Source organism: Mixophyes fleayi, chromosome 6, assembly GCF_038048845.1.
Source record: "Mixophyes fleayi isolate aMixFle1 chromosome 6, aMixFle1.hap1, whole genome shotgun sequence".
In the NCBI taxonomy this organism is placed as follows: Eukaryota; Metazoa; Chordata; class Amphibia; order Anura; family Limnodynastidae; genus Mixophyes; species Mixophyes fleayi.
Window position 1 is genome coordinate 124,459,261 of NC_134407.1, and position 15,266 is coordinate 124,474,526.

A 15,266-nucleotide genomic window follows, 5' to 3' on the forward strand; every position below is an offset into this window, starting at 1 on the left:
AAAGGTTTGGTAGGTCTTTTGTTATTTAAAAAAAAACACCCACGGTCCAACAAATAAGGTATTAATGTTATGATGCATCTTGGTGTTCATACAGTCTATTTCAGACACCAGTCTTTAAATACAAAGGGAATTGAAAACCAAGCCAAAATCAAATGGTTGCAGTCAGTCTCATTATTATGTAAACATTGAATCTGTTTCCACTGACTTCAGACTCCATGCTAGCCACTCCCACACCCATAATGAAAAGAGATGTGCCCTACCTGTGTGTACTAGCAAAACATTAGTTTCTTACTCACATTTTACCACAGTTTACTGATGTGAGACATCAATCTAATTCTTTAAATTGTCACTCATGCATGGTTTCATACAGAATGGATCTAGTAAGTGATGGTGTGTTGTGTAGTTTGTAGCAAATAGCGGTCTATACAAAATGCTAAACATTATACAGTACAGTGGCTGACATTAAATAAATGAGCAGTGATCATGATTAGCGAAATACGGGGCAGGACTGGTTGGGAAAAGCAGTTGCATTGTGTATGAAGTATTTAGTAACTTAATTGTGTTACATTTATTGTGATGGTTACGACACCACCTGTGAAAGAAGCTTTTGTTTTCTTCTATGTTTGGCATTGAGAGTAAAAAAAAAAAAAAATAAACAAAAATAATAAATAATCCCCCAGTAAATTTACAGTTTAATATTATATTTTTGGAATATTCAGTAAAGTAAATCCTCTTATCAAATAATATATAAGGCTATGCAGTAATGGAAGGCAAAGACCAGCTATTTTGGGGATGCTTTCTTGATTTAGACCTAGAAAGTATATGTAATTTACATGCATGATGGTTTACGATATTATTTAATGTGTTTTACTATTTTGCTGCCTTTTTTTTCACAGGTTGCAAATTAATCCAAGAGTGCAGCTCCACAGAAAACAGACTGAACACCCGCCCCCAGTGTCATCAGCCACATGGATTACCAAGGGATTACTGCAAGGAGGGAGACAGACTAATAAGGGGAGGGGGCAAAGAGCTGCAAGACATTGTATGCTCCCCTCACTCTGGAGATTTGGAGGAGGGGAGGCTTTCACTATAAACAGCCCCCGAATTATTACAGTCCTCTGATTTTTATTTACAATGTGGGGACATATTTAATAGGATTCGTATACATCCCTGGTCTCCGACATTTTGTTTCATCCTTAACTCCATTTCCAACATCATTCCTTCCTGTCTATATTTCTCCCATTGCCTACTAGTGCTGTGTGGGGATATGCTGTACCCCTTAGTTCCATCCTTCCATCTTCACGATGCCTGCAGGAACTGTCAAGTCATTCAAACCCAGCAAGTACATCCCTGTGACTGCAGCAACCATATTTCTAGTGGGATCTACAACACTTTTCTTCACTTTCACGTAAGTCTCAGAAACCATAAGAGGCTACCCTTTAGTCCATAAACACATGTCATTTATTATGTACTTGATACCTGCTTTCCGATAGATAAACAGGCCATTACTTTTTTCTTTGTGACGTTTCCCCATATTCTAAACTTCGGCTCACATGGTAATTAACTTCTATTAATGTAAAGCCTTTCCCTGTAGGTTGTTGTCACTTAATAGTAACTAGATGCCATGTTCAGTGTGACAAAATCTACAAGACCTTCATTTTTTTTTTTTTTCTTGTAAATGTCTTTGTCCAATTGCTTATTGTTAATATTTATTCATTTGTTTGTAGGCTGTGTAATGTTTATTTCTCTTAAAAACAGTTTATTTTCCCACCTGTTTCTTTTCATGTCCTTTTCCTGGTCTTCCATTTTTATATCTGTCTGACCCCACCCCCCCCCATCTGTCCTTTTTAATTCTGTCCCAGTTTGTGGGATTACTTACTATATACAAAACATCTAAAGAGATTACACCAGTCTGAACCTCATGATATATCTGTCTAGTGCTTGACTACATCAAAATAAAATACACGTACAACAGTATTCATCACGGTGACTTCCCTTAAAGAATAAGTCATAAGTCAAGCTGTATTTAAGGGACGCATTATGTGTAAATTAAAGGGAATTCCACATCGCCAGGTATTCACCACTATTGTTAGTAATCTATTTTCATATTTAAAATGCTACTTTCCCACTGTAATTATTCCCTCGCCCCATGCCCATGTAGTCTGTGCCTGCACAGTATCTTTTTCCAGCCTCTGCTCATTGGCCTGGAGCATCCACTATCCAGTAGCAAGGGCTGTCTTTAGTAGGACTCTCCTCACCTCCTAATAACATTTCTTTCAACAAGATTTCTTTGAAAACTGTTATCTGGCATTTAGTGATTAGGAAAAAGTTATTGTTTGAGTGCAGGGATTCCCCCCACCTGTTACTTTAATTAGACAATTGTTCTAATTGTCCACTGTTTGTTCTTACTTATATATTTTCATAATGATTGCTGGCTGTTTCTCTGGAATCCAGTTGCGCAATCGCCTTTGGCTGTACCGTAAAAACATAGGACATAGGTTTAAAGCCAATGCATATAAAGGCTGCAAGTGGTCACAAAGAAATGATTATATTACTGAGCTTAACAATAAACGTTCAATAACAGTAGTGTTTATGCTGTAACTAATTATGTCCACCATGCTCTCTTTTGTTTAACTAAACAAGCAGACAATGGCTGACTGTTGGGGAGATCTGCAAAAGACAGACACAGTAATTTCATAGCAACTCACTCTAGGCTTTGTAATCTGCCCAGATGCCATAATCATGCTGTCCTAAAGATGTGGGAGTAGTTGTAGCTTTCTATAGTGGAGTGGATTGGTGATACCTTTGTAACAGAGCTATAGTGGGGTGTCTGGTTGCGAGTGAACAATGTATTTTTATCTTCCTGGGTAATGTCTAAAAAGTTAAATTTTATTAAGTGGTTTTTTAATCCTAACCACCTTCTCATGTAGCAAGTATGGGATCTTTGAATAGATAGCGCAAACAAGGTTTGTTTGTTATTAATTCAATTTAACTTTTTTCATATATTCAAACCATTTATTTTGTGAACATGCAGATGTGAGTGTGTATATGTATATGTGTGTGTGTGTGTATATATAGATATTATATATATATATATATATATAATCATAATAGTTACAGTTTTAAGCTTATATGTTTATTATAAGAAGGTTTTGATTTATGTAGTGATTACTGAATGGATGAATAGAAAATCGAATCCTAGAAGGCTCACAGGCTTTAATTGATATGTTATCTTACTATCTTGAGATGAGTAATTTGCAAATGCAGTTTTTTAACATGTTTCTTGCTTTTCAAAGGCAGTTAAACATAATGTACACGTTGATCCATTTTATTGCACCATCGTAAAATTTCCAGACTTTTGACAGAACTACAGATGTTTAATATTGTGTTCCACTTTCTATATAGATAAAGGGAAGCTATTCAGACTGAGAGCCTTGCAGAAATGTCCTTTGATGCGCTTACAGACAGGAAGTCTTGCGCGCATAGGAAAAAAAAAACACAGATTATTCTCCTGTGACTTTTTGCTTATGTCTGGTGTGACTAGAATTGATTTTTTTATAAGGCTACTTGCCGTTGTGTTTAGTGGTCCTTTATTTGCCAGTAATATTTCTACTTACTAGTCTCCTTGTTCCCAATCTCTGTCACAACTTGTCTACACAGATGCCCTTGGCTCAATGTGGAGGTGTCCCCTGCTCTTCCTGCTTATAACGCTGTCATGTTTCTATTTGTTTTGGCCAATTTCAGCATGGCCACATTCATGGATCCAGGAATATTCCCACGAGGTAAGAACTGCTTCTTCATATCTAGAGCTCTTATGAGGACTCTATTCCAGTAAGTACTGTCTTACAGGATCTTTGTGCTCACCGCCTATTTTCCCCCAGCGGAAGAGGATGAAGATAAAGAGGACGATTTCCGGGCCCCCTTGTATAAGACAGTGGAAGTTAGAGGAGTACAGGTTCGCATGAAGTGGTGTTCGACGTGCCGGTTTTACAGACCTCCTCGCTGTTCTCACTGCAGTGTGTGTGACAACTGTGTGGAGGTAACTTATACATTCTGTCTTGACTTGTAGTAATATATTTTAAAAGATTTGTTAGTGCATCATCTTTTTATTTGGCCTTTCATTTGTATGTATTCTGAGAATGCCCAATTTACTTGGTGACCCATCACATCTGTGTTTAATTTGGCAATTGCAGTGGGTACATATGTCACGCAAATACCACATGGTTTTTTATTAGTGTCAGGCAGAGTCCTGAGACGTATAGAAAGGGGGATTGATGCACATGAGACAGACACTGTTTTACCAATAAATGTTACAGATATAGCTGGTTAGTGCTACCTTATTAATAGGAATGGATGGATTGTATTATACAGAAAGGCTAGACAAACCAGGCATGTCTAGTTTGGTACAAAGGAAACAAAAGGTACCCCTAGATCAGATTTGTTAATGAAACCTGTCCATGAAAGCAATATTCTGCATCCAAATGGATCATCCAGCATTGCTTGGAGTTTATCAAAGGGGAAATACCAGCAGCCATCAAACACTCAACTATCAGCCAGTACTGGCTGCTTCTTTCTGTCAGCATTCACTTCAAAATTATTTGTTCTAGTCTTCAAAGCCCTCCAAAATGCTATACTTGTTTGTTGCGCGTCACTTGTCTCCAGATATCTCTACCAATGCTACTTATTCTGAAAAGGATTTATGGCTTTTATCACCCATTATCATTTACTCGCATTCCAATGCGTAAGACTGTCATGCTTTACCTATTGCTTGGGGTTCACTTCCTCTTTCTATCTGACTTTTAATTAACCTTTAAAGTTTTAAACCGTTCCTGAAAACATTCATATCCTTGTAGCTTCTTTGTCGTCTGCCTTTCTCTTCCTTTCATTTTTGGGGCCAGACAGAATCATGCGGTAAAAGGAGATTGTACCTTTTCTGTTGAGAGCTGCCTTATGGATAGAGAGGAGAAAGTGGCATACCTGTTAGCATAGGAACCATAACAGGCAGGGTCTGAAAGAGGTATAATATTCTGTAAAGGGCATTTAGTTTAATTACATTTATTCAACCAATCCAGGATATACAGTTGACCAATTTTATCAAGCAGAGTTGGGTAATTGCATTTGTAAAATTGGTCATACGATCTGGTAATGTTTATTCTCAGGTATTGTATGGAGTTAAGTTTCCATTGGAAATTAAAGTTTAATTTTATCTATTTATTTTTTAAAGATTCTGGTAGTTGAAATGGAAGTGCTTCTAATTTGCAATCCTTTATTTTATATTTTGCTGTCTTTTGGGTGTTTGAGAAGTGTGGTTTTTCCTCAGAAGTCCATGATTGACTTAAAGGGATAGCCCCAACTGTAATGAATGCCTCTGTCTTGGATGGCTTTGGTTAGTTCTCTGAGCTCTTGTCTATTGGCAATGGTCACATGTCATAGGTTTATGAAGAGCTGTAATTTGATGGTTTCATATAAGATGTGTGGCTTACCTCAGGCAGCCCCCAATATGCGTTCCTTTTCTTTCAAACTTAAGAATCTGATAGTGACATCGCAAGATCAGTCTCCAAGGGTTTTGGCTTTAGGGTTCTGTGAGCCCTTTCACTTGGTATTTAACAGAGTGCTCATGTCGTGGATCATTGTGGTGAATCTATTTTGCAGAAGTGGTTCTTATCAGAAGTGATATACTTTGGTAAGTATCTTATTCTAATGTTATTCCTAGGTTCCCGATTCTCAAAATGTTCCTTTTTTTTGTTCTTCCAGTTTTCTGTTGGCATGGTCCAAGTCTTTGTTGGCATCTTGTCGGAACATTAGGAAGCTCTCTTGTCTTTTTTTCTAACTTGGATGTGTGGGCTGCTAGGCAGAGATTTCAGATTTATTGATGTAACTGCCTTTTGCAGTTTATTTTCAAAAGATTGCTTTATGTCAGATATGAGCTTTTGGATTTTAGTTTGGACTTTATAAAGTCATTCTTTGTTGTTGGAATTGGGCTCAAAGCTTTTTCCTATTCCCTAGGAGTGTGTAGGGATGGGTCTAGTTGTGAGGATGCTTTCTCCTGCCTGTTGAAATGTCTGATCTCAGACACAAAAAAAAAATCATTTCTTGGCCTAGAAGATGCTAGCTGAGTGATTGGTTGTGCTTGGATTGGATAGATTGAAAGGGTATGTGGGTAAGTTTGGACAGCTCTGTTGTCTGCTTATAATTGCCTGAGATGACAAGACAATCCTCATGCTTTTGAAGTGCAGTTGCTGTTAGTTCTTAAGCTCTCACAGGATGGGTTTAGCTCTGGGTTAGAGGCTGTCAGTTCATGAGTGCCACTTAGTCACAGCAGGGCACTTGCAGCAGTAGGGTAAAGGAGATGGATAAGCTAAGTTACAAAATACTTTAACAGGATAGTGAGGGTTTTGTGGGGGGTGTTAAATGTATTGTTTGCGCAGAGAAACCGTGGGGGGGCTCGCCCTACTGACTCCACCGACTCCACCATGCCCGCTCCCCGTTAATCCCCATTAGAAAGTCTGGGACCCACTGGTGGCTTGAGATGGTTAGTTTAGTCGTCCTGCCGATAATAGCCATGTTGAAAGCAGTATCTTGAGATGCTCCAGCCACTAGTCGTGTGTGTGTGTGTGTGTATGTAGTAGTTGATAACTGGGTTGTACCATGGAGAGAGAGAGCAAGAGTGCTTGAGGGGGGCGGGGCTTACAGGAGCACAGTACTTGATCAGGCGCTCTTTGTGCTGTGGATTGAGAGCAGGCCTGTTGTGTAGCTGTGCAAAGAGGAGAGGCGGAAATCGTAGAGGTAACAGGCTGCTGACACTGAAGTTTCAGAGAGAGAGAGCTCTGTTATGAGGCAAAAGTCTTTGACCAAGTGGTTCCAATGCTTGATTTTGCTGTGTTAGAAGGGCACATTTCTAATTATAGGGCTCAATGGATGTGGGTTTAATTAGTTGATCAAAGTGCACTTGTAAATTACATCTAACCCATTCAGGCCGCACACTGTCTGTCCTTTTTATAACTTTGTATTAATAATTTTGTGTATGTGAGCAGTAAGGCTTAAGATGATGGTGATAGGGAAATATTAATGTTAATATGAAGGCAGTGCTGGGAGAGAAGCTCTGAAGAAGAATGGACTTGTCTGAGCTCTGTTCCTTTAAAAAAAAATATAAAAATGGTCTAGTCAGATTGTACACTCCAGATCAGCCTCATGCGTCGAAGACTGATTATCTGGCAGAGAAAACAAAACAGGAGGAGCAAACAAAGTGAGCGAAGCAAGGGTTGTTTTCTTTTTCTGTTCAAAGAGCAATAGCATTTTGTTGAAACATGAAAGCTAACAGGTTGTGACATGTGGCTCGCTTTACACTTATGTGTGCAGCTGGATGTCATGAAGTGAAGCTGCTAGAGGAAAGCAGGAATTGTCTGAGGACTGATCTGTGAATGTATTTTTATTATTATTATCGTAGGTTTGTAAGGTGTCGCAGTGCTTCGCATCGCCGTACAATAGGGAAAACTAGACATACATTAAACAGGGACATATGAGATAGACAAAATAAATGCAGTCATAAAACAAAGGGTGTGGATGGCCTACATTCTAAGTGGAAGAGGCCACAGCTGAAACAAGCGGAGCGAGTGTGTTTCAGAGTTGAAATTTGGTCAGTTGTGAAGGTGCCTTAGTGTGAGCAGTAGCAGTTGGGATAAAATAAGCTCTAATAAAGAGTAAAGAGAGGAGCTTTCAAAGAGTGTCTAAACAATTTGAATGTTGTGGGAAATTCTGATTGGGCATGGTAGGGAATTCCATAAGTAAGTAGCAACACGGGAGAAGTCTTGTAGGGGGGAATGAGAGGTGGTTACTAGAGACTAGGCAAGGCACAGGTCAAAGGAAGATCAAAGATGGTGAGAGGGACAGTATTTTGATATGAAGTTTGAGATGTGTAAAGGGGTGGAGTTGTTGAGGGTTTTGTAGCTTTGTGTGAGTGTTCCTTTTTTTTTTTTTTTTTTCTTTTTTTTTTGGGGGGGGTTTAATTGGATTTCGGAGGACACAGTGAGACAATGTAGGGATTTCAAAACTTGTGCAGCAGATGTGAAGCGGTGAGAGAGGAAGATTAGGCTTGCAGCAGCATTTAGGATGGATTGTATTGGAGATACATGGGTGAGGGAAATGCCAGCTAGCAGGAGGTTGCAGTAGTAAAGGGCATATTTTGCAATGTTTTTAAGGTTTAGTCGACAGGAGTGGGAGAGAGTGTGAATGAGAGAGTGTGAATGTGAGGAATAAAGCAGACGGCAGAGTCGTGTGTGACACCAAGGCAGCGGACTTGGGAGACTGAGGAAATTGTGGTGTTATTGATAGTGAGGAACATTTGAGGGGAGGTGTTGACTCTGGGAGGAGGGAAAATGAGTTCTGTTTTGGACATAATGAGCGTTGCAACATCCATGTGGAGATAGCACAGTTGGTTACATGAGAGAGTTCAGTAGGGTGGAGGTCAGGGGAAGAAATAGTTTTTGGTGAGCGGAGAAGTTGAGAAGGAATAGGGTCAAGGGAACATGTAGTAGGGTGAGATGAATGCAGAGACTTTGTCTTCAGTTACTGGAGAGAGTGCATTGAGGGTGGATTGAAAAGTGTAGAAAACAGGTGGAATTTGGCATGATAAAATATCTTGTTAAATAGTGTTGATTATCGTCTTTGACTTAGGTGGTAAAATCATGTGCTATGAAGGAGGAGGTACAAGGTGGGTAGAGAAGTGAGTTGAATGTGGTGAAGAGGCGCTGTGGGTTAGAAGACTGGGTGGTTATTAGAGGTTTGGACTATGTTTGGCAATTGAAAGGGCAGTGCTGTAAGAGTAAGGGAATTAATAGTGGAGGGAATCAGGTTAGGAAAGAGATCTCCTCTAGTGGCGCTTTGCAGTGCAGGTGCAATTTTGCAGGTAGCGGGTCTGTTTGGTGTACCATGGTTGGGGTTTGGATTGTCAGAGACTGTATGTGGTCATTGGAGCTGCATTGTGTAGGGCTGTGAAGTGAGTTTTTTGTTGTAGAAAGATCTAGCCTGGTTTGTGCAGAACCGTGCAATCAGAAGAAAGTAGTTGTTTTAGTGAAAATGAGAAGTGACCTGGATCAAGAGTACTTGGGTGTCGCTGTGTACGTGTGGATTTGGATGTAGTGGGTATGGCATGAGGTAAGGTGAGGCTAAAGGAAAAGAGGTTGTGGTCTGAGAGTGGGAACGCTAAGTTGGAGAAACTTGAGATGGAGCAGTAGAGGGAGAAGACCAGGTCAAGGGAGTCTCCATCACAGTAGGTGATGAGGTCCACAGGGAGAGACCAAAGGAGGAAGTAAGTAAAGAAAAGTTTAGTGGCATCAGAAACAGTGGGTTTGTTGGAGTGTTGAAATCGGCTAGTATGAGAGTATAGTACGGATAGGAAATAAGTGATCCAGGCATCAAAGATGTCAAAGAAATGATAAACTCTGGACCACGGTGGTAATAAATGGTAGCAACGAGGGTGAGGTGGAGAAAATAGACTGATAGTGTGCACTTCAAAGGAAGAAAATGAGAGGGAGTGTTCAGTATGTATGACTCAGAAGGTGCAGCTTGTGGATGAAGTAGAAAACCTACTCCACAGCCTTGTCTGTTTCCGGGTTTTGGAGTGTGGCTGAGGGAGAGTCTCCCATAGGAGAGAGCTGCAGGTGATGTAGTGCTGGAGGAGGTGAGCCAGTTTTCCTTAATGGCAAGGAGGTTGGATGGAAAGTTTTGGAGTGGAGAGTGAGCAGATAGTTGAGGTTCATATAGGACCCAGTGTTGGGTTAGATGCTGCCAGCAACAATTAGAAGTAGCAGGGTGAGAAAGGGGGCATATGAGGATGATTTGTGGGTGTGAGGTTTATTTCTGTTTATGTAGGCTGGTGAGTGTGGCAGACAAAACACTTCATTGGTGCAGACTAGTGAAGAGGGAAGTAATGAAGGGGAAATCATAATAGGGGAGGGAGAAATAATATGCTGGAGGCAGAAGAGGAGTTTGGAGGGAAGTGTGTTGAAAGAGCATGTAAATTGCTTAGGTGTATATGTAATGTAGGTACAGGGGAGAGGTGAGGATTGGTATGGAAATAATATTAGTGCAGTGGTGAGGATTACTTCTTGAAGAATATATTACAGTAGGGTAATTAAATCTGTGCAATACACGATTTCACTAAGGTCCTAATTGTAGTGTAGGTCATGATGTAGACATGGGTAATTTGAAATGTACAATAAAATAGTTTTGTACATACAGGAAATGCGCTCTCCTAGTTGCACTGCAGTTCACGTCACTGTTGTGGGTGAACATAAACATCAGCATCTGTGGTGATTTGCTGAAACATAAAAACTTATCATAGCGCAATACTGTAAAACATGTGGAGCAAAGTTCTATGTGAAAAGGAGTTGTGTCTTGATCTTTGGGTCACCACCAGTCACCCGTGCTCCCCTTTCACTTCACACCCCAATGGGTTTATGCTCACAAAATTTAGATGAATATATCGCCCCGCAAATCACGGAAATCCTCCTTCCGACTGTTACGTGGATATCTGAAGTCTCATACACGCCTGGTTTACTTCCGGCGGACAGCCGCCACCTAATATCACCCAATATGTACACTCCACGGATATTCCATAGAAGGTATCATATAAAAGAAAAAGGAATACTCTAGTGTTTCACCTTTTAATAAAATGCTCTAAAACAATCTTTGAGCTTTAGAAAACAGGACCCATACCATATCGCAAATCAAAACAGGCATGAACATAACGTGAATCACATAGGCTCACCGCAGTCTCGTCTGATGTGAAATGCTGCCAGGTCCACCGATTTAAAACCAACGCGTTTCAACTTAAAACAAAGTCTTTATCAAGGTTCAAATATTCAGTCTCTCCCGTCGCTTCTTATACGGTTACATATCCACTCGTTCGTCCAATCATTGTCTATATCCGGAACGAGGCTTGACTCCTCCGCCTCTCCGGAAGTGTATTGATAATCACATCGAGGCTTGGTTTCTTTTCCACTCGTTGTTCACCACAGTGATTGGCTCCTCCGTCTCTACGGAAGTGTGGACATCCACACACCGAAATTTAAAGTGACACAGTATCCTCACCTAACTAATACAAACCATTTTCTAGTCCCTATATACAGAATAGTATGCTTAAGGGAATATCTTGATATCGTTGAGTAGATGTTCCTCGATCTAAAAGAAAAAGGTACATATCAATATATAATCTCCCATGTATAGTTCCGATCTAAACATACATATGTCTCTCGGATATTGACATATACTCCATAAATGCATTTCTCTTTATACCATACTATCATCATCTATCCATACATTACTGTATAGGGACCCATAGTAAAAATACATAGGATATAACTCCCAGCATTCTACCTCCTCCAGGTAAAATTGTACAGTCCATACAATATCTTGTTGATAGATAGAGAATATGACTACAACATATTTCCCGTGTGTGAACTACTCAAGATGTATACATTAACATGCCATACCACAGGACCACACTCACATACTCCCGAACACATATATCAGAGAAACCATTGAAGTTCGAAATCTGTGTTTAACCCTTTGGGAATCATAGTGTCCACATTGTATATCCACTTCATCTCCAATTTGGATAATGAAGTTAATACATCCCTATTCCTCCAGTTCTCTTCCACTATCTGAAGTCCCCAAAAACCTTTAATGTGTTCACATGAGCTTGAGTGAACTGTTTTAAAATGATTAGAAAGCGTATGTGTATCTAGCCCTTTCTTAATGTTGTATGTACAAAATTATTTAACTGTATGTCCAATGTGAGTGAATCTAGTGGAACCCTCAGTACATACTACAGGCTGCTGTACCGAACGTAGCGCTAGACACACAGGTTGTAATTTATTTGAAATGTACAATATCTTTGTTAATGCAGTGACCATAGTGTGGGGTTAATATTGCAGTGTAATGTGTGACGACAGGAAGGGGTATTTATTGCAGAGTAATGCGTGAGAACAAAAAGGTATAGTTATTGCAGTGCAATACTTGGTAATACGTGACGGCAGCATTGAATAAATATTAGTGTAATGCGTAACAGCAAGAAGGATAGTTATTGCAGTGTGATGTTTGATGACAATTAGAGGAATTATAATGCTACTGTAGATATATTCAAATATAAGTTTATTTATATAATAAAGATTTAATGCCATACTCTGTTGCATCAAAATATTTATTAAAATGTTAAGAAGAGTTACTTTAATCCACAGAAGAAAAAAAAAAAAAAACACAACCACAAAATCTGCTACATTATCTGCTACATACTTTCTCCAATGCCAATAATTTCCCAGTTCCTCTGATATCAATATGTGGCATCACAGGTATGTGTTGGGGCCGCGACTTTCATGACGAAGTGTAATGAATTTTATAAAGGACCAAGGTATTAATGTCCTTTTAATACAGCTTAGGTAAACATGGATCATCATCATCCTTTATATAGTGCCACTAATTCTGCAGTGCTGTACAGAGAACTCGCATCAGTCCCTGCCCCATTGGCGCTTATAGTCTAAATTCCCTAACACACACACACACACACACACACACACACACACACATACACACACAAACACAGACTAGGGTCAATTTTGATAGCAGCCAATTAACCTACTAGTATGTTTTTGGCTTGTGGGAGAAACGGAGCACCCGGAGGAAACCCTCGCAAACACTTGGAGAACATACAAACTCCACACAGATAAGGCCATGGTCGGGAATCGAACGCATGACCCCAGCGCTGTGGTATAATCTCTTGTGCACAGTGCCACTTTATTTATTATTTAAATATAAACCAGATTCATAGGACAGGATCTCTACATGTGAAGGGACTTTGTACTGCGTCTGGATACCATTTTGTATTGTGTTTTGCAGGCTATATAACTTTAGAGTTAAAGTTCCAGTATATCGAATGACCGTCTTGAAGAAAAGAGAGCCAGTAAGAGAGCAGACAGTAACTCTGTGATACAGACAGATGCTGATTGTTGTCTAGTACACAGAATAAAATAGATGTTGTGTTCATGATTGTTATTACTATGCTCTGATTTGGAAGTAAATGTAGTAATGTTTGATTCTCTTGTTGCAATATATTTAATTGCCTTAACGCTTGAACAGTTCACTAGTAGAGTTTTTTATGTTTTCCACATGTTAACGTGGGTTTTCTCCTGATGCTCTGGTTTCCTCCCACTATCCAAGAACCTCCGAATAGGTTAAATAGCTAATTTATGATAAGCAGACTGTATGTGGTTTTGATAATATATACTTTGCTCCCCTGGCACATTCTGTCTGCTGGAGAAGATGGAGAAAATGAACAGAATTCTGATGCAGCAGGTGGCTTATCTTGAACCAGACGTTTGCCACAAAACTACCACAGTTCAGGTCTGCAAAGTGCAATTCATTCCACAGTGTAGTACACGTGTGAGGTGGTAATGAGAACAAAAGCTAAAGAATGGCTTGCGTGTGGTGCAGAATGCAGGAATTGTTACAGTTTGTGGGAGTTTGCACATTTGTGGTGTAGTTTGATAAAAAGCAGATTTTCTTAGGCTATGGTAGAGGTGTGTGTGTGTATGGGTAGTGAGCACACTTTTGTGTGTGCTGGTGTGTAAGAGATTAATTTTTACCTAGAGCTAATCTTTCTCCTTCAGAGAGAAGTTGAATTCTTTCTCTTGAGCAATCAGTATTTGTATGCATTTGTTTCCTAGCCCTGAGCTGTCTCCTGGTTGGCACTAACTAAGTTGCAAGTACTTTCACAAATTGTTGTATTATTATCCTTTTATTTTGAAAGTATCAGCATGGTACGCAGTGCTGTATAATGAAAGGATCGTGATTCAAATAAACTACATACTATGACCTGAAATAAATTTTCAAGATGGACTTGCGCAGTCTCAGAGGTTTGGTGAACAATTGATACATAAGGTGGTTGGATACCAATTTTAGCTTTTTGTGGGGAAAATGTGTGTCTACTGTAAGTCAGAAACATTACACTGGTCAACACTCATTATATTGCCAATCATAATAGAGTAATTTTGGGGTAACTTTCTGGTGCTGATTCCGAATAGGACATCGGTTTTGCTAGATTCGGCTCTAATTTTTTAGATGTTTGGCACGCCATTGAAAAACATAAAAATGCAAAAACATCTAATGGTCAGACAGAGCTTACTTACAAATTGCATTGCGGTTGTCTCAAATCATACAAAAGTAAACACATGAAATACATAATGACATTTTATTCGGTATAATTAATAAACATTGTAAGCTGATTCGGATAATTACAATTAATGCATAGTGAAACGCTGTTTGTACTATTTTCTTTTATGTGAGTTATCAGGGCAATCATGTTGGAGGCTCCAGCAATAGTCTTCCATCATGTGTCTGTCCCATCTATCTTGATACCTTTCCACAATCGCCTTTTATATATTTATAAAACCTTTCCCTCTGTTCCTCACTAAAATCATCAAAATTATCTGTAAATGTGTAAGTGGCTATGGCGAAAGTGTACCTTTCTATGCTCATATTCGTACCCAAATTTTTAACGTTTGTGGGCATGTTTTTTTCACCAGTTCTTTATAATTGTCTGCTTTGTGGTTATCCAAGAAATTATTGACAACTGAGACATAACTGCACCGGCAGAAGCTTCTACACCATTCATAAAGTTTGTGAAATTAGAATCAGTGATAAGTTTACAAATTTGAGCTCCATCAAAGATTTCAGCTTTTAGTTTTCCAATACTTAATCCAGGGAACGATCTACAAATGTATTTGAAGCAATCACCATCTTTGTCCAAGGCCATAAAAATTTGTTCTGTTAGACCCATCTAGGTATGGAGTGGTGGGAGATTTTTTTTATTTTTTTTTATACATACATACATACATACATTCACTTATAAGCAATGGCTCTGTAATGATAATCGCTGCACCTACAGTCATGTTTTCTCTTGAAGGCCATGTCCCTTTTTCCTAATGATCTTGCTTCTCCCTACTATCCCACATGCAGATGAAACACAATAGACGTCGCAAACCGCTCAATTGCCAAATGACTGCTAGTTGGGTGACCGATCATTTGTATATGCAGGAGGAATATTCTAGAATGATTGCGGAGTGAACACCTAGAATTTTTGCTTTTATAATTGTGCAGGCTCAGTTGATGAATGAATTTGGTGTCGGATAGCTAGTGCTTGTGCTGCATTGCAATCATTGTGTTTGAACGGCTTGTTTTTACTTTTTTGTTCCTCCGCTTGTGGTTATCTG

General features: G+C 39.3%; 1 protein-coding gene across 3 annotated transcripts in view; it reads left to right on the forward strand.

The window, feature by feature from the left end:
• Window positions 1–15,266, forward strand: part of ZDHHC5 (zDHHC palmitoyltransferase 5) — a 59,560-nt gene that overhangs the window by 18,148 nt on the left and 26,146 nt on the right. The window contains exons 2-4 of one of the 3 annotated variants that reach the window (XM_075217266.1): window positions 897–1,408; window positions 3,745–3,782; window positions 3,850–4,039. In XM_075217266.1, the coding sequence (XP_075073367.1) occupies window positions 1,268–1,408; window positions 3,745–3,782; window positions 3,850–4,039 (369 nt within the window). In that variant the 5' untranslated portion in view covers window positions 897–1,267. Of the gene's footprint in view, window positions 1–896; window positions 1,409–3,660; window positions 3,783–3,849; window positions 4,040–15,266 lie in introns of all 3 variants that reach the window. The other 2 variants (XM_075217267.1, XM_075217265.1) reach the window with 2 other exon arrangements.